This window comes from Mastigoproctus giganteus, chromosome 7, assembly GCF_048544385.1.
Source record: "Mastigoproctus giganteus isolate SK-2022 chromosome 7, ASM4854438v1, whole genome shotgun sequence".
NCBI lineage: Eukaryota > Metazoa > Arthropoda > Arachnida > Uropygi > Thelyphonidae > Mastigoproctus > Mastigoproctus giganteus.
This window is the reverse complement of record NC_143581.1, coordinates 202234827-202261753: the sequence shown is the minus strand read 5'-3', so window position 1 is coordinate 202261753 and position 26927 is coordinate 202234827. Positions and strand designations below refer to the sequence as shown.

Here is a 26927-nt window from a genome sequence, read left to right as displayed (position 1 = left end):
TCAGAGGACAATTCTTGAAGATTATCTTACCTTCTTGAAGATTACTTTATTGCTCGTCCATTTGTTGAAAAACAAATGCTTTATTCGAATATTTTACTATTTCTCCAGGGAGCACCACATGGCTCATTTCTTGGACCTATTTATTCTTTTCATCAGCGGATTTCTCCATGCACTTCCGTCCATCCACGTAGTCGCATATGCTGATCCAGAAAAATCCAAATATGTGGTCTATAGAACCAAAAACAAACCGCTAAATAGTGTATGAGGAAAAGAAACTCGAAAGAATGAATGAAACCAAATTGCTGGGAATCTAGCTGGACAGCCAGTTAACGTGGAACAAACAAATGATTACCATACGCAAAAAAAGCTGACAGCTGAAGAATCTAAAACTGAACGCGTACATCAGTTGAGAAAGAAATTGTGTGTTCAGTTTCAGGAGTTCTTTGAAATGTGCCATTGAGCACAAAGAAGTGGAATTCCTGAGCATCTACCAACGGCTTCATCGCGCTGAGGTTCTCTTTGTTTGCAATGCTCTGAAGACATCAGACTTCCCTCCTCTATTAAGATTATTTCTTCACAACAATAGAAGGAAAAAAAAATATATATCATTCAACTTAAGAAAGCAAGCAGACCTCAAGGTTCCACTTTTCAGAAAAGCCATCAGGCAGATAAACGTTTACACAGGCGCAAACACCCCCACAAACATTTTGTAAATATCAAAGGGGGCACTTCACTAAACCGGTTCTTTACTTCGGCACCACCAGCAAGTGTCAGAGAAGTTTAAAATAAACCATGAACACAATCGTTAATCGTATTTAACAGTCACGGATTGATTTCACGGGGAGTACTCCTTGAGTACCCTCCATGAAAAGTTTGTGCGCTATTGCAATATTGCTCCTGACCACTCGGCTACGTCAGACAACAGAGCACATTTCCAGGGATGCCTGAACTAAAATTACCTTGCCCTAAGTGAAAGCAAATATGTAGCCAGTTTGTAAATATTTTCCATTCACTCCCTAGAAGGGTAATTTTGAATAAATGCCACGCTGTCTCTTCATTAATGCTACGTTTTTTTTTGGAAGTTGGATTTTCAACAGCCCAGGAGCAACTTAATTGTGCCATGAAATGCTAAAATAATCAATAAAATAAGATAATATATAAATACTAGGAAGTTTAAAAGGAGGGTGTGACAAAAATACGCCCCATCGAACTTTTGCCACATCCCATTTGGTTCATTAAATGAAAGATTGAGTCACTTAGGCGTGAATTAAAAAACTCTGAAGTCAGTTTAGTTAGGGATGTATGTGCCATCATCTTTTGAAGGGTTAAGAATTTATGCACAAGAATTACTTAATAATATTAATTTAATGTAAATCCAGGACATAAACATATGGAAAGTATTGAACAGTTTTCAAACATAAAGCTACTATATTTAAAAAATTACAAATATTATTTGATTTAATTAAATGTATTTCCAACAACATAACTGTGTTCGAAAATTTGGTTATCACTATTGCAAGATAAAGAATTTTTGACTTAAACATATACCATTCTGTATTTCAGGAAAAAAATAATAATAATCATGAGTATTATTAAATAAATGAAATTTTTAATTTTCTTAATTAATTATTAAACAAATAAATTTATAATTTGTAACGTGATGCTCATTTATCAAAATTATTTATTGCAATGTATAAAGTATTAGAACCGTTTGTGGATTATCACACTTGAAGAAAACGCCTCATTTAAAGCTAAAATTTTGCCTTCACAACGAGTTGTAACGGTATTGAATTACTTTCAAATGACACCACTCCCAAAAAACGTTAGGGGATATTTTATATTTAAGGTAGCACCGTGACTAAGCAGCAGATTAACATTTTGTTGATGTAACGTAATCTCTAAAAGGTTAGTCTACCAATTGGCACCGCCAAAGAGCCCCCGGATATTATTGAACAGATCTGGGGTTGGCACAGCTAAGGTGGCTAGGCTATAGGCTCTCCCTTATTATCAAAATAATGCATATTTTTTACTGCTACAGGGTTATTAAACCTTAATGACTCCCCAGAATACTGCTTTTGCCACCACCCTTTTAACTACTTTGGCCCTATCAGAGGGAGCAGCACTGCCCTTATCCACTAGTTTCAACAAATGTTTGAAAATAGTGCAATATCAGGGCAACTCGTTGCGATTTAAAACCAATGGAATTCTTCACTCACATCATATCAAACATTGCCTTCACAACGAGGTGCACTGGTATTGCACTTCACTTTCAAAGAAAGGCCACTTGCCTGATTCGGATTACACATTAATTTTATAATTTATTTACTAAAATGTCGTATATTTATACATAAATTAAATTTCATGATGATGTTAAAATAACAGTGAAAATTTTACTAAAATAAGACCATAAATCAATGAAAAACATGTAATGGTGACCTTTAGTAGCATACCAAGAAATAAAATAAGAAAATATATAAATACGAGGAAGTTTAAAACTGTGGGTGCGACAAAAATACGCCCCAGTGACAACATCAGACTCTTGCCACATCCCATTTGATTCATCAACTGAAACATTGAGTCATTTGGGCGTGGATTAAAAACTCTCAAGTCAGCTTAGGGATGGATGCGTCATCGTCTTTTGCAGGGTTATAGAAAGCAGCACGAAGAATCAAGGAATAGGGGTTTTTCTTACTTTTATTATTCTAAAAATGCACCATAACAAATTCTGGGCTAGAGCCTTAGACTACGATAGGATTCATTGAATGTGAGAGTTAGTGCAAACGCATCATTTTGCTATCAGGGATAAGGAGGTGATTATACCCTTATATAAGGCACTGGTCAGACCACACCTTGAGTACTGCACACAGGTATGGAGGCCTCATTTTAGGAAGGATGTAGAGTTGCTTGAGCGTGTACAGCGAAGGGCAACAAGATTGGTGAGGGGAACAAAGGGGTGCTCTTACTTTCTTACCAAGAAATTAGTTGTCAGGGTTCGTAAAAACGACAATTTATCTTACAGAGGTTAATTGGCGGCTAATATGGTAGTGCATTGGATGCGCCGCACCAGGGCCCCAATCTAGGGGCTCCAATATGTGCATTATTTTTTGTGTCAACATAAATAGGCGAGGCCCCTTAAACCTTTTTGCATCCGGACCCCAAAGTACCTTTGCACGGCACTGATGATAGTAAAACTAATACTTTTCATACAAACACCCAAAATTTAGTAGAGCCTCCATTTATTGTGTAAAATTCCTTCACAATGATTTGCATTGGTATTGCACAAAATGTTACCGGTAATTTTCATCTTATTTAAAACATAGTAGAATGTTTAAATAGCAGAGTATAAGGCCCTTTCCTATTTCATGAAGATAGTTTTCTCTTACTATCACTCTTTTTCAGTTTGTCCTTTCTTTTCTTTTCTCACGTTTATCCTTTTGGGTCTCGGAGAGTAACAGTATTTACTCATCCAATCCACCTATCTCCTTGGACCGTTGGAACGGATTCGTTTTCTGAAATCTGTGGTGTTTAAATATACGTGCTCTGAGTGACCGGACCTCAAGCCGATGACTGCTAAATACGGTACTGTTTCTTGTATTCTTTCTGTTTTGTGAACTCCTCTGACCACGTGGTCGTCCCGGAGTATAAACAGAAAATTTATTTATTTAAAAAAAGCCTCAACTTAGGGAAATGCAGAAATCTAAAAATAAAAAAAAAAAAAAAAACATTTTGAAATAAAGAGGAACTGGAGAAGTCGAGATAAGTAATGACAACTACGTCTTGACCTAAAGAGAGGAAGTTATAAAACAAAATAATAACAGAAAAACTAGAAAAAAAATAGAAAATAAATGAATGAAGGAAACAAGGAATTTTAAATATTAATAGGTGCATTCACTATGGTAGAAAACATCACAAAAAACAGGAATAATACATAGAGCTGATTCTTTATTTGGGCCACCAAATATATTTGTTATTTTAACCTCAAACAGATAATTTGATCTGTAGTTCATACACTGATAAAATCGGTGGCGCCACAATTGCAGAACTCCTTGGTTAACTGACACCAGAAGGGTACATGTGGAATGCTGGTAGCATGCTTTCAGATGCATTCTTTCCTTCACGTCAGCCAGAGATTGAATACTGCTTGATCCTGATAACCAGAAGTTACAAAGATGGAAGTCCAAGAGGTGAGATGGATAAGCAGTGGAAAAATGCTGAGGAATGTGGCCCTAGACAAACGTGGCCCGAAGCAACTGTTCTGCTGGCTGAACAACGTATAGTGGAGCTCCATTCCTCATAAAAAAAACAGTGCAAACATCTTCTATCATAAAATTCAGGAATCATATGATGTCGAGAACATTACGCAAACGATATTCTTCGACACCATATTATGCAAATGATGTTCTCTGATTGATCACACAATGTGGAGAATGAAAAAGGACTTGGGGATGATTGTGCATCAGATATGAAGTTCTCTGAGCCGTGCTGACAGGCTGCCAGGACAGCTCATGTGGACTTTAGTATATGATATACAGGAACTTTGCTAGCAAGGACAAGAAAGTGATTGCAGGATCATTTAAGCAAGACTGGAGTAATAATTCAAAGAGAGCATGGGTTTGTCAAGGTGAAGTCTTGTCTGATCAATTTGATTGGATGCTATGATGTGGTCACAAAGGAACTGGATGAAAAAAAATAATAATTTTGATATCATATACTTGGATTTCAGGAAAGCTTTTGATACTGTTGCACATGGAAGACTACTGTACAAATTGGAGCAGTTGGCATTAAAGGCAAGTTGCTACAATGGATAAAAGGGTTATATATAAAAAATATCAACATTTTAAATTAAATCCAGGAGCGTTAAGATCCCGCACTCGTATCAACCACTGCACATGTTTTTAAGAATCCACGGGAAAAGGAGAACATTTTTTTTCTTTATAAGATGGACTTTCCTTTAATTTGTTTTTGGAGTAAGCAGGATTTAAACGGCACAGACATGAAAATGATCTTAATTCTTATAGCAGAACAAACTTGCCTGTGCAAACCGTTTCCTTAGTATTGCACTACTTTTTTAAACAGATAACCCCGAATAAAGGTTAATCGGATATTTGTTATAAAGATGAGACTCCTGTGGCGGCATGTTTTATGTCTAACTGATCCCTCATCAGAGAGCAGGTCTCTATTTGCAACAGGCTGACAGAACAGTTGTACAGACGTGAGCTACCATACTGTATACAAAATCAGTTCTACAGCTAAACCTATCTGATTTGTTTGTGTTATCACTAGACCACCTGCGATCTGATGAGGGACCAGTTAATCATGAAATAGACTGTCAGAGCAGTGTCATCTTTTAAACAGGCTAATTAACCTTTTGGCGAGGCCATCAAGTAGTTTGAAAGTACGTACAGTTGAAGCTCTTTATAGCGACCCTCTTTTTAGCGTTCCATATAGTTGGTCCTGGCCAATTTCTCATTGATCTAATGCTATTTTATAAACAATCGATATAATACCCTAATCGATACGGAGCAGCCTCCGTAGCCGAGTGGGCAGGAGCGGGAGTGCAGTAGCACACGCTCTTTGAGTAGACCGGGGTTCAAGCCCCTAACTGCTGAATACGGTCGCTCTGCCAACCCGCACTGGACCAGCGTGGCAGATTATGGTCCATTTCCCTCAGCATGAGTTGTTGAGGAGGCTTCCATCCTGCAGTGGGTTGATAATGGCTGCACTTTACTTTTTTTTTTTTTATAATACCCTTCCAATATAACGACCCTTTGCTCATTCTCCTCGGGGGTCGTTATATAGCATTAGCATTACCATTAGCAGATGCATATGATGCAAGAAAGCAAGTTTTTGCAGCATCAGCAAAAAATAAAATAAAATAACCCTCCCATTTCACCCCTCCATTCGTAACAAATGCCTGTCCAGCTCAGCTCAGCTCAAATTTATTTAGGCTATCAACTTCCACAACAAAAGATGGAAGTTTGTTCCACCAATCAACTACCCGCTGGCTAAAGGCAAATTTTCGCACATCTATTCTTAAACTGTCTTTCCTCAGTTTGATGAATTTATTCACCCTCAGGTTCTTAATCTAGCAAGAGGAAGAACCCCATCAGCATTCAGCTTGCTCAACCCATTCAATGCTTTATACACCTCAATCAGATCACCTCGCATGTGCCTACTCTCCAGGCGCTGCAATTTGAGAGAGAGAGAGAGAGAGAGAGAGAGAATCTTTATTACCCTTCACGGCCATAAAGCCAGGGGCTTACAGTTTCCCAAACTTCCGGGAGAATTGAACAATTATTTACAAAAAGGTAATTTTACAAAGAAAACATATTATAATACAAAGGAGAGAACTCCTTACGAGAGTTAAATCTGATTGAGCTGGCTTAACATCGAGATAAGAGCACCAGCTCAATCAGACAGGAACAGATGCAAGGTATACATCAGTCATTGCTGATTAGTCCTACAGGACATAATTTGTTTCCGGTAAGTCCGGTCAGCAGCGAATTTGTTCAGGTCGGCGTCCAGTGCCTGGGTTTGCTTGAGCATCTGCTGAGGAAGGAACCTGTCCGAGAGATGGAGTCGTGCTGAATGCGAGTACAGCTCGGGATTGGCCCTAAGGGCAGTAGGGGGGATCCTCCAGCCACAGGTATCCCAGAATGAAGGTGTTGCCATTATGCCTGTTAACATCTTGACTGTTGCTAGGAGGCGTTGGTCGTCGACTAAGGTGGGAAGCCGTGGAATTCCGAGAGAGTTGGCAAGCTGTGTGGTACGAATCAGAGCTGGAAGGTTGTGCTTCCTGTTGGCCCACTTTAGGAGCCAGAATTCTGTGGCAAAGAGTGGTTTCTTTATTGACGGTGCCGCTGACGCCCAAATTTCAGCAGCATAGAGTAAAGGTGGAAAGATAACTGTTCTTATGTACCTCACGGTTATCTTTTTATCTGTGATATGAAGGAGATGTTGTTTTGCTATCCACCGGAGTCTTGAAGCACGTGTGAGGAGCATATCCATGTGGGCGTTGAATCGAAGTTTTGGGTCGAATACAACGCCCAGATCACGATGGCTGGACACAATTGGGATGAGGGTGTTGCCAACCGAAGGCTGGAGAGAAGAAGGAGTTTGCTTCAATGAATACACCATGAATTCGGACTTAGCAGGATTGATCTTGAGACCAAACTGGCAGAGGTAAGATGTGACTGTGGTGAGAGTGTTGTTAATTTCCACTTTTACCAGATCTAGGTCTTGACCGGGGATGATGGGAGTGAGTATCTTGATATCGTCCGCATAGCTCAGTAGACATTGAGAATGTGCAACCAGTGGGAAGATAATGGATGAAAACAGAAGGCCCGAAAGGACCCCTCCTTGTGGGACTCCTGCGGTGACGGATCTAGTAAGGGTGCGATCTCCTGTATGAAGCTTTATAACTCTGTTATTCAGAAGAGAGGAGAGAAAGCATAATATGTTCCCCGTGATCTGAAAGTGGCATTCCAGGAGAGTGAGAAGTTGGTTTACTTGGACGGCATCAAATGCAGCCTCAATGTCTAAGTAAGTCACAGCTAGTTCCTGCCTATTCTCCAATGCTGACAAGATAGTATTCGTGGTGGCTAGCAGATTGGTGATCGTTGATCTGTTTGGGAGGGAGTAGTGAATTTGGGCTGGATTACTGGGCAAAATCTGCTTAGTGAGGATGGGGAGTAAGGCCTTCTCCAGGAGCTTCAGCAGGCTGGAGGAGTTGGAGATGGGTCGGAAGTGTTTAGGTTTCGATGGCGACTGAACTTTGGCTAAAGGTTTGATGAGATAGTTTTTCCACTGCTGTGGGAAAATTTTGTTCGAGAGTAACTGGTTGAAGATAATTAAAAGTGGCTGAATAATGTACGGACTTAGGCATTTGAGCATGAATTGGGGAACTCCATCATCACCGGTGGTTGACGAGGCAGGTGTAGTATTGATGGCTACGATCAGCTGTTGTTTTGTAATCTGAATGTTGTTCAACACTTCTTGCTGGATGGGCTCTGTTAGTAGAGCTAAATCTGAGTTTGGCATAGGATTACGGTTAAATCTTGTGACGAAATCGAGCCACAATTCAGGATCAAGTTGTAAAGGAAAATGAGGGTTCACTTTCTTGTATGGAATTTTTCCTTTAGCCAGCTCACGGTCAACGTATAATTTGATTGCCTCAGATTTCAGGCGATTAAATTGAGCCCGTGCCCTTGAATAAACGATACGATCATTGACATTTTGAGACTGTTTCCATGTGTGATGGAGCTGTTGCTTCAGCTGGAAACTCATTTTGAGTTCAGAATTCCACCAAAGTCTTGTATATGGACTGATTGTGATCTTTTTAGAGGCAGCATATTTGGCAACCGTGTTGATCCAGTTTGTGAGAATGTTCACAGCTAGCTCTGGGTCACAAGTCTCTAAGGTCACCCAGGGAATGAGAGAGGCGGCTCTGATGCACTTATCTACGTCAAGTAAGTTGGGGCTAGTGATGTCAACCTTTGTTGTTGTCCTTCTGGCTTCTAATTTGGGGGCTGGCAGATATGCGGTCACATGTATCGGGACATGATCAGAGTCAAATGACGTTTCTGTAATGTAATCAAGGGTGCAAGGGAAAGAGGCTAGAACTAGATCTAAGAGGTTATTCCTCCTGGTTGGAGCTTCATTAATAAGTTGTAGGTCAGCACATCTGAAGTGTGCCAGAAGATCCTTTTTCAGATTAGATAGCTGAGGAGGTAAATTGAAATCACCACAAACTAAGTAAGAAGCTGTGGGATGCAGCTGATTGATTAACCAGTTGGAAACTTCAAGGATGATTTGCTGGGACGGCTTTGGGGGTATATACAGCACACAGACGTCAAACGTCACGAAGTTGTATCCTAACGTAACGAGGATTGCTTCATAGTTAGGAGAGTTACTGGATTTATTATCCAATAGCTTGAAAGCGGATTTCTTGTAGAATATTGCGACGCCTCCACCCTTGCGTGCAATCCGAGATGTGAATACGACCCCATAATCAGCTGGGGCAGCTGCCGCTAGGAATTCTTCATCATCATTCAGCCAGGTTTCGGTGATGGCGAGCAGGCCAAAATGTCCGGGGAGCAGAATTTGCTCCATAGTATCAAGCTTGTTCCTAAGACTACGCACATTCTGATAAAAGATGGTTGGTGCAGGCAGGTACTCTGGGCACTTTGATACGGACGGGTGGTCTCTGACATGGCACTACTCGATTCAGCGGGGTGTGTCTAGGATTGACGAGCACAGGGATCGGCATATTGGTGTTCTGTGTCTGTGATTCTGGTTGCGGTAACAAGATCTGGGATTGCTATGAATCAGGGTACCATTGGTGGGAGTCCTTTCCATTACTTCTATATCGCTGCCCGAGATATGGCATAACAAGAGCTCCAGCAGGCCAGATTTCAGGATTGAAGAGTGCTTCAAAATCTGCATCAGCTACATCGATCTTAAAGGAGGCGTAGGTGGGATATTTTGTGGACAGCTTAGTGACTCTACCGTTCATTTTGAATGCAGCAAGAAGGTTTTCCACATCATCAGCTGAGGTAGCAGGGGACAGCCTACTAATGAAGACATTACGCATCCGCTTGTGCATCATTCGAGTATTCGCAATTTGCATCTTGCTGAAGTGAAAATTGGTTCCAATAACTTTAAGATTGGGGCTCAGTTCCTTAAGAGTTGGATTACGGGTCAGTGTTTGTTCTTTTGTTCGTTGGCTTGCAATCATTGCATACGTTGTAGTGTCTCTATGGGTCTTTACATTAGATACAATCGTATCTAAATTTGCAGAACTTAAGCCTTTCTTCGTAAGAGCACTCCTTTGTTCCCCTCACTCATCTTGTTGCCCTTCTTTGTACTCGTTCTAGCATCCTTCCTAAAATAAGGCCTCCAGACTTGTACACAGTACTCTAGGTGTGGCCTGACCATTGCCTTGTATAACGGGATAATCACCTTCCTGTTCCTGCTAGCAAATTCCTATTTACAAGACTCCATGACCGGTCTGCACTGCTCAGCGAACTTCATATCTGATTGCACAATTACCCCCAGGTCTTTTTCACTTTCCACTTCCTGAGCGTTGTACCACACAGTTGGTACGTTTCTTTTGGGTTACTGCTACCCATATGCAGTACATTTGCCCAACTTATCTAGATCCAGTTGGAGTAGCACACTGTCTTTATTGTCGTTAACAACCCTGCCAACCTTTGTATCATCTGAAAACTTGGACATTTAGAGTGGCAACTGAATTTAATTGTACACAACCAAGGCTTTTATTGCCATTTTAACTAGTTAACTCTGGTATAAAGAAAACATATACTTAGGGAGAAAACAATAAGCGTCCCAAGATTATACTTTGCCTTTTTGCAATAGATAACAGCAAAATAGATAATGGCAGCAAAAACGAAATTTAGGAATAGTTTATATTATGTGCAAGAATTATTGAACTTCTTTGCACTCCATTATTAATATTCACTTATTCACTGAAATTAAAACTTCCAAATTTTTTTAAATCCAGTTCCTCTAAATCCATTTGTTTTATTAATTTATTACATACATTATGAAAATCGTTCTTGAATATATGTTATATAATTTTTTTTTGAACCTGCATATATTAATCATATATCACTCGAAAAATCTCAATCAGAATAAAGTAATTGATACGTTGCGGAAGTGACGTTTCAGCACAGGAAATATAATTGCCTAATAATGCAATAAAGTCGCAGTATTAATGATCAAATACAAATGTAGGTGTTCTTATTTATTTATTATTTTAAATAAATTTTTAATAAGAATATCGCAATTATTGAACATTACTCACCAGAATGTTATTTTTACATTTACATTCTTAACTTTTTTTTCCAAAAGTTCCAAAAAGTTTTTTTGGAAGACATTTGAGAATGAGTACACTGTAGTTATCAATTCTGCTTTAGCCGTTAGATGGCAGCACAGTTTAATGTGTATTTATTTTATCCCCCCCCCCCCCCCCCCCCGAATTTTACTGTATATTTTCAGTAGAGGAGAAAGAATTCATATCAACCTTAAAATATAATTTCGAACATTGGAACTAAAATAATTATACTTAATTATATCTATAAATACAACCATTCACAAATTAAGAGAAAAATAGTTACGATACAATAAATAATAAGAGCAAGCGTGATTGAAAAACTTATGTTTATTAAATTAATTAAGAAACAGTATAAATCAGAAATGATTCTTTTCTCAGCCAATGCCACTATAACCTTTAAATTTAATTTCTAAGAGCAATAATATATGAAAAAGAAGATCATGGTGCTTGGAAGACAGTTATAATTTTGTCTTCTTCAAATCTGGGGACAACATGACTTCAAAATAAAAGATAAAGAATTTTTGAAATAAACACATATACTGTAATTCTGGGGACGTAATTATTATGTTTTTTTTTTTTTTTTTTTTTTTTGCCAGTACGATTGAAACTGCTTAGCTCTTAATCAATGCAGTATTTAGATAGTCTAAGGCCCTCTCATGCATATTTTGAGGCCCTTCGATCCTCAGTAATCCTGTTGATCTATGAGGGCACTTGAGTAAGTCCATTCTGTGACTCATAATGGAAGAAAGTATGCTTTCACAACAAGCTTTGATATTGCACTAGTTTCAAATAAATAACGTCACTCACCAAAAAGGGTTACTGCATTTTATTTACCGCAATTTGCATTTTATTTAAACGATAGCAGAATGGATAAATAGCAGATCACCTCTAAAAGGTTTATTTGACAATTGCACTACCCAGGCAGTACAAAATGGGAAACGCACTGCAGGTACCTGTACAAGGCACATGCACCTGTACATTAAAAAAACCCCACAATATATATCGTAATTTGAAATGTTGCACATATATTCGTCCTTCCCTTCGCGTTGAACGAATAAGTCCTCCATGCACGCTAGTGGAAAGTAGGAATTAATTTAAAACTGAATCGGAAATCCTGTGACCGGATGACTCATGGGTTTTTACACAGGAAATTTTTCTGTGTATTGGCCGGTTTATCATAAGTAACAAATTCATATACAAGGCGATTTTCTATCCATCTGAAGAACAAAAAATGCTGTTTAAAAACAGAATTAACACTTGAACTATATTTGTTGTTGTTGTTTGGTTTTTAGGAGCATTAGCAACTAAGGCCATATTGCTCCAGGATATGCGGTGGTCATTCCTTAACCTTTCCGCATCCTCCGTATTTGGTGGTGACGGGCTCGAACCCCGGTCTAATCAAGAAGCGTGTGCTACGCACTGCTGCTCCTTCCCACCTGGCTACGGAGGCGCCTAAACTATATTTAGCAGTGTTGGGAAATTCATATTACAACACGTTCAGGGTGTCGACCACGTTTATCAATAATATGTCGCAGTGGGAGTGTGAAGTTGTGAAAAACATATTCCAATGTTTCCTCCAAAACAAGAAAAAAATCATCTTGAACCGTTTTCTACAGTGCAGGAATATTTCATGGATTCTTCAGACTCATTCTGTCTTTGAGATAACTCCGAAATAAAATTCAGATGGATTTAAATGAGGTGAGATAGGAGGACACGCCAATTATTCGCCTTACACCTGACAGCAGCTGCTAAAAACATCCTGTTGTCAGAAACTTCAGGACAACTTTGAAGAGTATCAGTGTGCTAATCAAATCTCCAAACCTTTTTAGAGTAACGATGTTGTCAATGCAAAAAATTCGAAAATTGCAAAAGAATAAAAAAATAAACGCGTGGCAATTTAAAAATTTGATCAGTGTTCACTTATCATATTTATCCATTTCGATGTGAGTATTATTACAGATTAAAGAAACATCCGTCTTCTATCTTCATAGAAACCGTGTAGATAAACACGCATGCGCTGTTTAAAGATAAAATTCGTTTTCTTATCTGACAGCTAATGTAGGAATGATGCTTGTACAGCACTTACTGAAATGATAAAACTGTTTACAAGATATTCATTTACAATTAATGGTTAGTTCAATATATAAATAATTATTCAACTAACCAGGAAATATATATATACACGAAAATAAGGATTTAATTTTTATTTTGTACGTAATTTCATATTTTCTTATAGAGATAATATAAAAGCAAAATAACAACGAAAAACTACAAAAAAAAAGAAACAGTAATAAAAAAGAAATGAATAAAGAAAACATTTTTGTTTTAAATAATAATAAATGAATGTACTAAGGGAGAAAACATCAGCAGGGTACACGTGGAATGCTGGTGGCATGCCTTGAGATTCATTCTTTACTTCTCAGCCAGAGATTGAATATTGCTTTGATCCTCATAACAAGAAGTTACAAAGATGGAAGTCCAAGAGGTGAGATGGATAGGCATTGGCAAAATGCCGAGAAATGTGGCCCTTGACAAATGTAGACCGAAGAAACTGTTCTGTTGGGCGAGCAATGTGCAGTGCAGCTCCATTCCTCATAAAAACCGTCCTGGCACCCTATATCATAAAATGCTGGAATCATATGGAGTCAGAGAACACCACGCCATATTATACAAATGATGTTCACCGATTCCTTCACATTTCATTCACAATGAAAAAGACCTTGGGGGTAATTGTGCTTCAGATTTGAAGTTCTGTGAGCAGTGCAGACAGGCTGCCAGAGTAGGTCATGGGATCTAGTCAATGATATACGGGAATTTTGCTAGCAGGGATAAGGAGGTGATTTATCCCTTCATATAAGGCAATGGTCAGGCCACGCCTTGAATACTGCATACAGGTCTGGAGGCCTCATTTTAGGAAAGATGTAGAGTTGATAGAACGACTACAGAGAAAGGCAACAAGACTGGTGAGGGGAACGAAGGGATCCTCTTACCAAGAAAGGCTTAAGTTCTGCAAGTTAAGCATCTGGAGACGGCACGTGCGGGGTAATCTGATTGAGGCGTATGGTTTGAGCAGGCTCAATGTGTTAATGGGATTCTTCCTCTTGCTCAGATTCCTCACCTGAGAGGGCATAAATTCAAATTGAAGAAAGACAGCTGTAGAATAGATGTGCGGAAAGTTTCCTTTAGCCAGTGGGTAGCTGATTGCTGGAACAAACTTCCATCTGTCATTGTGGAAGTTCATAGTCTAAATAAATTCAAGGAAGAAGTGGAAAAACTTTTGAAGCAAATGGATGGGTGAAATGGGAAGGGTTTTTTTTTTTTGGTTGATGCTGTATAAGATTTTTTTATTTGGATCATATGCCTCTACTAATGCCGATGATAATATTCCCTAATGAACTTTCTTCAAATAATCAACGATGACATATTCCATTGCTACTACTATGGCTGCATAAATATGAACGTCAGTAGCTTAGGTAGGGTACGAGAAATGTTGACCTGGACTGCAGAAACAATTGCTTCAGAACGAGTTGCCTTGGAATCGCACTACATTCAAACTGTTTGAAGATAGTAGACATCTGATTTTGTAAGGGACTGTTCCTGGAACGTTAGTTCAACTCCGCCTTTTATCTCTATGAACAGCAGTACCGTTGTAAGAGGGATAGAAATGTGATTAGTTTAGGTTAGTGTGTATCATGTGTTTTGCTGTTATTATGTGTCGCTTGGGTATAAAGAAGCATCAATCACCTGGAAAGATGATTCTGGGTACTCGTCCACACCACGGGATGTGGGCCAGTCCCAATGGAGTTCGTATTGTCTGAATTCGAGACTCGCCTGATGTTGAAAAAAGCTCTTCTGGGTCCGACTCCATATTCCTCTGGGGTCCCACTTCAGAGAAGGGAAAAATAAATAAATAAAATCTGAACAGCCGTGCAGTTCAAGTACACTCATAAGTGTTTGAAGCTAGTACGTACTGTAATTAGCATATTAACCTGTTCGACATGACATTACATCGCTTGATGTTTAATTATTTTCACAACTTTGAAATAAATAGCCGATTAATCTTTCAAAACAGCTGTCATTTAGTTTAAAGTAGTGCAATACCGATGAAACCCGTTGTTCTGATATTAGCATCAAGGCCTCCTGGACACGAACAACTTAATAATCAAAAAGTTTGTTTATGCACGGGTAATGCACACATCATTTTGACTACCAAGGTGGTTTTAATGCATCATTTTAATTGTATTTCATCACAACGAGTGGCCGAGGTATTGCACTGCTTTGAATAAGTAACGCTTCACCGGTGGAGAAGACTAATGTTACTTATTCTCGAAGGATACCACCACCCAGACAACACCGTTTGTAGAATGGTATGGGATAAGATACTGTGTTATCCACATACTGTCCCTATTAGACTAAAGAAAGCAAAAAGGTGTAGGAAAATGATAGTAGGAGAAGAAGAAGGGGTCCCCAAATTCCATTTTTCTTTTGACCCCATAAAGGTATAACACTCCACTTATTTTCCTTTAATTTGTTTTTGCAGCCAGCAGGATTTAAACGGCACAGATATGGAAATGATCTTAATTCTTATGGCAGAACAACATTTCCTGTGCAACCCGTTTCCCTAGTATTGCATTACTTTCAGACAGATAACGTCGAATAAAAGTTTATTGGATATTTGTTATTAAATGAGGCTGCTTTGACGGCATGGTTTATGGTCAACTGGTCCCTCATCAGACAGCAGGTGGTGTCTAGTGGCAACACCCGACAGAACAGGCGTACCACCATACTGTATATAAAATTATAGTTTTACAGCTGAACCTATCTGATTTATTTGAATGTTATCACTAGAGCACCTGCGATCGGATGAGGGACCAGTTAATCCTGAAAGAGGCTGTCATAGCAGTCTATCTTTCAAACAGGCTAATTAACCTTTTGGCTAGGCCATCAGTTTGAAAGTAATGTATTACCAGGCAACTCTTCACAAAGGAAAGTTTGTTCTGCCGTTAGAAATACGACTTGCTTTATGAACGCAATTAAATCTTATTCAGTAAAAAATTCTCAAATGTAGTCACAGTTCAAGAAATGTAGGATTAATTTCTTCCATAAATGGCCACCTATTGACAATATACAGTCGAAGTTCTTTATAGAGACCCTCCTTTTAATATTCCACACGTTATAACGTCCTATGTGGTTGGTCCCGGCCAATTTCTCATTACCCTAATGCTATTTTATGAACAACCGATATAACGCCTTTCTGATATAACGACCCTTTACTCATTCTCCTGGGAGGTCGTTATATAGGAGTTAGGATGATTATCCTATCATGTCATGTTTTTTGTTTTTTTTTCTTTAGCTAGCTGGATTTAAACTGCTTTGCTCTTAATCAATGCTGTATTTAGATAGTCTAAGGCCCTCCCATGCATATTTCGAGGCCCTTCGACCAACAGTAATTCTATTGATCTATGAGCTACTGCGCTTTGGGAACCCAAATCTGTGTCTTTGACATCACAAGAACCTATGCCTTCGCAACGATTTGCATTGGTATTGCACTACTTTCAAACAATTAACGTCACTCACCAAAAGGGTTACCGGTAATTTTCATTTTATTGAAAAGATAGCAGAATGGATAAATAGCAGATCATCTCTAAAAGGTTTATTTGATAATTGGCTAACTACCCAGGCAGTGCAAAATGGGAAATGCATTGCATGCACCTTGATACGTAAGGGACACCCTAAGGCCTCTTTAAATGGCTAAAGCATAGTTATTAAAAAAATAAAATATAATAAATAATAACCCACATAACTAACCATGCATATCACAAAATACAAGAATAATAATACAGTTGATTCTTTACTTGGGTCACCAAAAATATTTGTTAATTTAACCTCAGTTTATTAGGGAAATGAGAAATTTGATCTGTTGTTATAAACAATGATGAAATAGGTGGAGCCACAATTGCAACGGGTCCTGTTAACTGTCACGCGAAGGGTTCACGTGGAATGCTGGTAACATGCCTTCAGATGCTTTCTTTTCTTCAGGTCACCCAGAGATTGAATTTGCTTTGATCCTCATAACTAGAAGTTACAAAGTCCAAACGATGAGATGGACGTGCAATGGCAAAATGCCAACGAATGTGGCCCTTGACAAATGTGGCCCGAAGGAATCGTTCTGTTGACCAAACAACGTACAGTGGAGCTCCACAACTCATAAAAACAGTCCAGACATCCTCTATCATAAAATGCAGGAATCATATGGTGCCTGAGGACAACACGCAAATGATAATCTCCGACACCAAATTATGCAAATGGTGTTCACCGATTCCTCGCGCAAATTGGAGAATAAAGAAGACCTGGGGGTAATTGTGCATCTCATAAGTAGCTCTCTGAAGTGCAGACAGGCTGCCAGAACAGGTCATGGGATCTTGTCAATGACGTACAGAAATTTTGCTAGCAGGGACAGGGAGGTGATTATTCCGTTATACAAGGCAATGGTCAGGCCACACTAGGAATGCGTACAGGTCTGGAGACTCACTTTAGGAAGGATGTAGAGGTGCTAGAACGGGTACAGAGAAAGGCAACAAGACTGGTGAGTGGAACAAAGGGGGTGCTCTTATGAAGAAAGTCTTTAGTTCTGCAACTTGCAGCATCTGGAGACTAGGCACCTGCGAGGTGATCTGATTGAGGTGTATAAAGCCTTGAATGGTTCGAGCAGGCTCAATGCCGATGGGATTCTTCCTCGGAATAATCACCTGAGAGGGCATAAATTCAAATTGAGGAAAGACAGTTGTAGGATAGATGTGCGGAAGTTTTCGTTTAGTCAGCGGGTGGTTAATTGTTGGAACAAACTTCCATCTTTTGTTGTGGAAGTTGATAGCTTAAGTAGATTCAAGAAAGAACTGGACAAACTTTTGGAGTAAATGGATAGGTGAAACTGGAAGTTTTTTTTTTTTTTTTTTTTGGCTGATGCTGTATATGTTTACTTTCTTGGATCATATGCCCCTACTAATGGCATGCTAATATTCAGTAATGAAATTTCTCCAAATGATCAACGATGACATAGTCCTTGCCACTACTGTGGCTGCATCCATATGAATGTCAGTGGCCTCAGTGGGCTACGAGAAATGTTACCCCGGTCTGCAGAAACAATTGCTTCAGAACGAGTTGCCTTGGAATTGCACTACATTCAAACTGTTGAAGTTAGTGGACACGTGTTTTTGTAAGGAACGACTCCTTGAACGTTACTTCAAAATCCGCTTTGTATCTCTGTGAAGAACAGTACCACTGTAAGAGGGCCAGAAATGTAAGTACTGTAGGTTTGTTTGTATCATGTGTATGTTCTGGCCACTTGACTACCTAGAAACATCAATCACCTGGAAAGATGATTCTGGATACTCGTCCACAGCATGAATGTGGGCCAGTTCCAATGGAGGTCGTATTGTCTCAATTCGAGATTCTGACCCACCTGATGTTGTCAAAAGGTGGGCTAGCTTCTTCTAGGGGCGCGCTATAGAGTAGGGAAAATAAAATAAAATAAATAATAATGAAAAATAAATAAATATATAAAATAAACTAAAATCTGAACCGCCGTGCAGTACGAGTACACCAGTAAGTGTTTGAGGCTAGTGCGTATTGTGATTTGCATATTAACCTTCTCGACATGACATTACATCGCTTGAGATTTAATTAATTTTGACAACTTTTAAATAAATGCCCGATTAACCTTTCAAAAAAAAAGATGTCATTTATTTTTAAAGTAGTGCAATACCGATGTAACTCGTTGTGAAGGAAAACGTTGATGTGATATTAGCTTCAAGTCCTCTTGGACATGAACAACTTAATAATATTTGGAAATCTTAATTTAATATCGTATCGTTCTTAAGATATTAATGGGAATGTTCACATCGTACAATTAATTAGGTGGCTAATATGATAGTATGGGCGTGCAAATGGGGGATGCATTGGATGCGCTGCACCAGGGCCCCCGATCTAGGGGCACAGTACGTGTATTATTTTTTTGTGTCAACATAAATAACCGAGGTCCCTTAAACCCTTTTTGTGTGACCGGAGTTCAAGTCCTTGACTGCTAAATACGGCGCTGTTTCTTATATTCTTTCTATTTTGTGAACTCCTCTGACCGTGTGGTCGTCCAGGAGTATGAACAGAAAATTTTTCTTTAAAAAAATCGTTAAGTTAGGGAAATGCAGAAATCAAAAGAAACATTTTGAAATAAAGAGAAACTGAAAAAGTCGAGATAAGAAAAGACAACTACGTCTTGACCGAAAGAGAGGAAGTTATTTAATAAAATAATAACAGCAAAAACTAGAAAAAGAAAAGAAAGACAATAGTAAAAAAAAAAAAAGGAAAATAAGGAATTTTTAATCATAATGAATGAATTTACTAAGGGAGAAAACATCAAAAAATAGAGAATAAGATTCTTTACTTGTGCCACCAAAAATATTTGTCATTTTAATCTCAAATAGATAATTTGATCTGTAGTTGTATACACTTATGAAATAGGTGGCGCCACAGTTGCAGCACCCGAAGGGTACTCGTGGAATGCTGGTAACTTGCCTTGCAGTGCTTTCTTTCCTTCAGGTCTTGATGGACAAGCATTGGCAAAATGCCGAGGGATGTGGCCCTTGTCAAATGTGGCCTGAAGCAACTGTTCTGCTGGCTGAACAGCGTGTAGTGGAGCTCGATTACTCATAAAAAACAGTCCAAACATCCTCTATCATAAAATGCAGGCTCATATGCTGTCAGAGAACATTACGCAAACGATGTTCTCCGATTCCTCACTCAACGTAGGGAATGAAAAAGACCTGCGAGTAATTGTACATCAGTTATGAAATTCTCTGAGCAGTGCAGACAGACTGCTATGACAGCTCATGTGGACTTTATGACTTAACAGGAACTTTGCTAGCAGGGACAAGGAAGTGATTATCCGTTGTATGAGGAAATGGTTAGTCCGCATCTTGAGTATTGTATACAGGTCCGGAGGGCTCAGTTTAGGAAGGATATTGATCTGCTGGAACGGGTGCAGAGAAGGGCAACGAGATTGGTGAAAGGAGCAATAGGGGGCTCTTACTAAGAGAGGCTTCTATTCTGAAAACTACAATCTGGAGACTATACACCTGCGAGAGGATCCGATTGAGATATTTAAGGCCCTGAATGGATTGAGTAGGCTCAATGTTGATGGGATCCTTCTTCTCGCTGAGACCCCCCCACACACACGAGGGGGCATAAATTCAAATTTAGGAAAGGATGGTTTCCAGGACAGAGATAGATGTGCTGAAGTTGGCCTTCAGAAGAATACTTATTAGAGGGGATGGACAGATGATGTGGGATATATTTTTATATATTTTTTTTTTAAACATTGCTTTCTGTGAATCTTTGCCTCTAATAATAGTAATACTAATAGTAAAAGACCACGATCCAACGAATCCCCGTGCGTATGAGCCGCCGGAGTAGGCGCCCGGTCAAGGTACCCATGCTTACAGCCACCCATCGCCAACGATGCTTAAAGTTTACATCTGAATAGGGTCACCGGACCACTGATGAGTGGAAAAAGTCTTCTTTTCCAATTAATTGCGTTTGCTGAAATGCAGTTTCGACAATAGATGGACGGTACGGCGACAAATTGCGGACAGGAATCACTCCGATATCCTGGTCCAACAGAAGCAGGCAGGTGGCATCTTGGTTTTGGTATGGGTGATGTTTTCCTCGGAATATCTTGATCGCATTCCGAATACTAAAAACTATCTGTAGCTGATCAGGTATACCCCTTGATGGTCTGTTTTTTTTTTTTTTTTTTTCGGATGGCACAGGTATGTTCCAGGAGGATAATGAGCCCTACCACTTTTTGCCGGTAGTGTGGCTTGCCGAACGCGAAAGTGACTTCTAGGTGCTACTTTGGCCGCCGAATTCGCCCTATATGAATCCTATAGAACATCTCTGAGATTACGTGGATCGACAGATCCGGTGGTGGGATCCTTCACCACGGACTGTCACAATCTACGGGACACAGTCCTAGCGACATAGTACAACATACCTTCTACAAATTTCAGAGGCTTTATAGAGTCCATGTCTCGTCGTGTGGTGGGGATACTACCGGCAAGAGAAGGTTATTCCCGGTAGGTGGTTATAATATTTTGACTGGACAGTGTATAGCAGGCAAACAAAGTGGTCAACAGATGATCGTGGAAGGATGTGTAGGGTCTTTAACATTCGTAAGCCAGCGTTATGTACAACTTTATGTAAAGCTGACGGACTTTGAAAGGAGTCGGATCATTCTGCTCAGGTGACATCAGAAGAAGGACGATATTAACTACCTCTGACTAGCGACAGGAAAGAGACCTGTCACAATTCTCCAGATTTACAACATCGTAATGTCATTCCTGTTGGGGATGAAGCCGACTGCGATAAATAGGCGTACAATAACGCCGTTTGTTGTTTCCTTTGACGCCATTCCATCGTTGTCAGCGTCTGCAATGATGAAGGAAGAGAGATGCTGCAAGAAAAGAAAGTTATAGTGTCAACTTAAATGACGTTTCTGTTTGGGGCTCTGGGACGGCCATATGCTCGTCTGAAGACACCAAGGACAGAAGTAATCCTGCCTGTATCAGGGAGTGGTATATCAGAGCAACACCTGGAATCATGGTATGGAAAGCAATCAGTTACCATAGCCATTCAACTCGGGTCATTATTGATGGCTCTATTGCTGAAGGACATTATGTTGAAACCATTCTAAGACCATCCGAAATCCTTTCTGTACTTCCTCCCAAATGCAATTTTCCAGAAGGACAGTGCTTCTGGAAACACATACAACTCTCATATTGCGACTGATGTGGAAATGCTTCCTTGTTGTGCACTTCTACCAGATCTTTCGCTTATTAAACATTTGTGATATCAGATGTTTACCGAGATTCGTCTCGCAAGCCCCCTACCACTGTTGTCCAACTCAAATGCAAGTTCATTGCTCAATGTTCTAAGATGACAACACCTTCTCGACACAGCAGTTTTAAGGAAATACTCCTGAATTAATTTCAAAATTGGTTAAACGGAACAGCAACTGAGCACGAAATAACGGAATACAATTTCTTAAAAGTTTTTAATTCACAATCTAGCATCGCGAATTAATTAATGCTTGAGTTACTAGGTTCTCCTTGAGTGGACTGACGAAGGGACCTCAGTCCCTTACTAAGTAATGGCAATATAGTTATGTATAGGCCATATTGAGAATACTTGGACTTGGGAAACATTTTCCAACTGTTAAAATACTAGTAAAATGAGAGTGCCCAATGGAATTTTAAGTTTCAAATAAATGCAGTTGTTGACTGTTGTTGTCATCCGTTGTTTTCCTCATAAACAGCATGAGATACTGCTATTAGACCTTATTGGGGACTAGGCCATATAGGGGTACAGGTACCTTAATATACGATTCCGATTCTGCTTTCCGGTAACCCAATTTTGTCACCCTGACTTCGTTCCAATTACGCGAAGCGAATAATTTGCTTTAGCATTCTAAAGCAAATGCTACCCACAGCATCTGCAATATTTAATAGTTGGGTTAAACAACTGCATATCAATTTTTACGAGCATCTAAACAGGGCATAAAATTTGTCACCCTTCTGTAATTTATCAAAACCATAAGTCAGCGAAGAAACCAATCATTATAATAGTAAGCGCAACTTTAAATAATTTAATTCTAGATTGAATTAAATACATCATATTTCATTACATTTGTTATTCGCGTTGGTTCCTGTTTCGTATGTTATTTTAGTGAATTTGAAGTTGTGCAAAACCATGGAAACTCATTGAGTACCTGCAGTGTACGAAGGATATCATAAAGCTCTAAGAAGAGGGTATTAAAATGCATTAATAAATTATAAATTAAGTTATTTCGATAGCTTAATTTCTTATAAAGAGACATGAAAAACATTGTATGTCAATGTCTTATGCAGTTTTTAAAAGTGAATTGTTTATGTTGGTAGGTGGAAGAAGAATGACCATCCAACAAAGAAATCCAGGTCGTTGGGGAAGAACCATCCAGTTATGCTACTGTTGCAAGATGGTGGGCAGAGTTCAAAAGAGGGCGAGAATCAGTTGAGGTTGATTGAAGTTCTGGTCGGCCATCTGAAGCAATCAGTTCCAGAATACTTGTCATTCGTTTAAAAAAAAAAAATTATTAAACAGAAGAATTAAATGTCTGAACTTGGAAAAGTACTTAACATTTCCCACAGACGCAATTTAACAATAATATATGAGCATTTTTGGGAATGTCCAAAGTTTGTGCAAGATGTGTTCTCAGAAATCTTTGTATTCATGACAAACATTAGAAGGTGGAGTTTTCAAAAGAGAATGAAAAATAAATTCTTAATAATCGAGATAGATTTTATGTCCCTTTTGGTGATGAAACTTGGCTATATTTTTATGATCCTGAATCCAAATCAGGAAGCATGCAGCAGAAGCAAAAGGAATCTCCAACTTCTTAAAAGTTTCGAACCTCTGATGACTAATTGGAAAAGGGTCCTGGGGCACAAAAGGATTGTTAATTGATTACTTAGCACTGAAAACCACAATAACAGGAGAATATGCCGAATTCCAGGAAAAGGGAAAAGAAAGTTGGAAAATCGGGTTTTGCTTCTTCCATTGACAATGCACAAAGCCAGGGATGCACAGGCTAAAATTCATGAATGTGATTTGAACAATTAAACCGCCCGGTACAACGCCGATCTGGCTCAAAGTGATTATTATTTGTTCAGAAACTTAAATTGTCACCTTCATTGAGTTCATTTTAAAGATGATGAAGTGCCAAAAGCAGCTGTGGAAGCCTGATCTGATGTCCAACCTCGAGAAGTTTCTTATATTTGAAGGATCAAACTCTTTGCAGATTAAATACAATTAAGTGCGTACTTCAGGTGAATATATTAAAAATTAACAAAAAAAAAACATAGCCTTTTGTACCTATGTCTTTTATACTTCGCTTTCAGAACTTTTTTGACCATCCTTGATGCAAGTAAACACTCTCTGATTGTTTTAACACGACAATCTAAAGGGAGTTGTTTTGTTTTTTTCTGAAAAAAGCAGTTAAGGCAAAGAGGAGTGTATAAATTATGGTTGTCCTCTTTGGTTAAGTGACAAATTTGAGTTTCCAGAGTGGGAAGAACATTGAAATCTTGCACAAGAAAAAAGCTCAGTCACTGTGAGCCTCAGCTATCCTCTTTAATAGCTACAAATAATCCTATGATCTGACAACAGGAATAAGAAAAGTTTACATTAGGAATTATTTCACTGCATTTTATTTACTATTGATTGGCATGGTATCATTTACATACGTATAGTTGCCAACTTCTGTCTCTTTCAAAAAGCTGAAGATTCGGTACTTCTAAGAGGGAAAATTTTTTGCAAAACCAGAAGCAAAGCATTATTTTTTAACCCTAGTGATATTGAGAAGTACCGGAAACCAATCCAAAAGAAACATTTTTTAGTTTTGATGGAATAAAGAAGAGAGTTCATCTTCCCAAACCCATCCCATATTCAAAGATTATAAAAAACCTTCGACAAGATGAACCGAACAAAACTATTTGAAATCTTAAAAGATAATACACCAAACCATTTGAACAAGGCCATCTTCAATATCTATAAAAATAATAGAATAAAAATTAAGATTGAATCACAAACAAATGAATCTGAGACTAAACAAAATAGCAAAATCATTTTATATGAAATTTTCAACCTGAAAGGCGATGGCATTCAAGGAAAGAGATCAAATAAGAAGCAAGATCTGCATCGACAATAATATTATCCAACAAGTTAAATACTTTCAAATACCTACGATACTATCTGTCCTATGAAAAAGAAAAATATATTGAACACAAAACAAACAATTACATAGGGATAACTAAAACTATAAATCATATTTTTAAATCTAATGTGGTACATAAGAAAACAAGGATACGAATACATAACGCCCTCGCCAGACCTCTCTTAGCTTATGGCTGTGAGGTTTGGACAATGAACAAAGAGGATAGGAGGAGGTTGACTAGCGCAGAACCGCAGGATATTCCAGACTTTACATAAAAAGAAATGAGGACATCCTGTCAGAACTGGTGACAACTTCAAAACTGAATTTTATCGATTCATACAGGAACAGATGGACCCAGCGTGTATAGAGAATATACGATGGACGCTCTTCAAAAGAGAGTCTTAACTACAAAAGGGAAGAAAAGACAGTGGCAGACCCCTGCAAAGATGGGGAGAGACCATAACAGGCCACTAGGTCTAATACTGAATAGGAAGAAGAAGAAGAAGACGATGTGAGGGCAAGTAATTTGTCGTATTTGGTTAGGGTTTAACTAAAATAAAAATTTGCATTGAAAGCGTTGCTTCGGGACTTTCCCAAAGTGAAAATAACTGCTTCTTAGACTACTAATTAGCTGCTTAATTAATAAGTTACATAGATCAACGAAAAAAAATATATACATATGATTTATTCGAAAAGTGGAGTGTTTATGAAAATATGTTTTATTTTATGTACTTATAAAATTAGGTATTATATTGAAGTTCATTATTATTCTTGTATTTTCTTTGCTTAGTGGTGTTATCTGGTTATTTTAAACTTTAAGAAAATTATTTAGCAAAAACACTAACTGAGTACTTACATGTTCATTATCCCTGTTCAAATCTGTCCAAATATCTCCAGTTGCAATATCATCTCCAACACTGCTAGACACTCCGGCATCCTTAATATCATACACTATCTGACCAATTGGCATCTTCCTGGAAAATCGATCATAATCCCACACGGCAATCTTCAACTTTCTTTGTTGAAGGTCCTCCTTCATTACCGAAAAAATAAACACTTCGTTAAAAACAGGATTGGTGGTATTCCGTTGAACTCGAGTTAAAAATTTGGGTGTCTTATCTGGCAACAAGACCACTTTGGCGTAGGGATTCGCTGTTGTTTTTAAGAAAGCACAAGGAAGGTCCTTAGCCCCAAGAACTTTCACCCATAACTGATTACTCCGAGACAAATACCTCAAAGAGAAACCTACCTTCCCTAGATAACTAAGAAAAGATCCACAATGCCTACAGTCCGACAGACCTTGGTACAAACCCCTCTCTAAGTCGGACGGATTAATCTGGAACCCTACCATCGTTCGCTTCCTGGTTCGACCATCTCTATCCAAGAAGAAGTAAGGTCTTGAGCCACTAGAATCGGTTTCGGACATAGAATCTTCGGTGGTCTCATTAATCACAATTGTAGTCGGCACCACGAACTCAATGGGTTGATCTGCTCGTACTCCAGCCATCCGGGGATCAGAAGGTTTCGGTGTGAGTTTAGCTAACTTATTTGATTTTCGTCGGTGCCTAAGAAAGCAACGACACAAGAAGAAGAGGAGCATACCACAAATAACCGCCGCACTAATCCCTATGAGAATATAAGCAAACAATGGAAGAGAGTTAGGCTTAACGACGCTGGGTTTAACCGCTACAAAATCCGGCGATTGTGTCGATGACCCCATATTATCCACCAAGACAATTTAGTATGGAATGTACAGATCTGTTTAAAACAATCATCGTGACTCTGGATGCGTTTCTAAGCGAGATACAACCACGATTCCAGTAATCTGCACACATAACTCTTCCCTTTCAGCACTCCTCTGACATACAGACTTTCTCATCCGTACTCGATTGTGTGTGTGTAAATGACAGATGGCCGTATTCCACACACCGCTCTTTGGAAAGAGGCAGCTGTCGGTCGAAAGCCGCTTTTCTCTCTCTCTCTCTCACTCACTTTCCACCCCCTCATTCGGATTTTGCATGACGTCACTCATTGTCAGAAAAGGTTTACCGAGTCACAGGTGCATGACAATATTCTCTCAACATCCCATTACCTCCCCCCCCTTTTACAAAATACGCTCGTGTAGTGCCCTCTGTACACCCCACGTGGCTTTCTGGGAAAAGCGGAAATGTACTTGAACTGGTTATGAAAAATCTACGTACGTTTACTAAACCAACTGCTGAACACAAGGCATAGTCGTTATCAACGGTATTTTGTAACCATCCCCCT

General features: G+C 38.9%; 1 protein-coding gene across 1 annotated transcript in view; it reads right to left on the bottom strand.

The window, feature by feature from the left end:
* The window catches only part of LOC150083583 (synaptotagmin-7-like), a 28237-nt gene extending 1659 nt beyond the window's left edge, over positions 1-26578 (bottom strand). The window contains exon 1 of the mRNA XM_090378077.1: positions 25516-26578. Within this exon, the coding sequence (XP_090234203.1) occupies positions 25516-26379 (864 nt within the window). The 5' untranslated portion in view covers positions 26380-26578. The remainder of the gene's footprint in view (positions 1-25515) is intronic.
* Between the last annotated feature and the right edge of the window lie 349 nt (positions 26579-26927).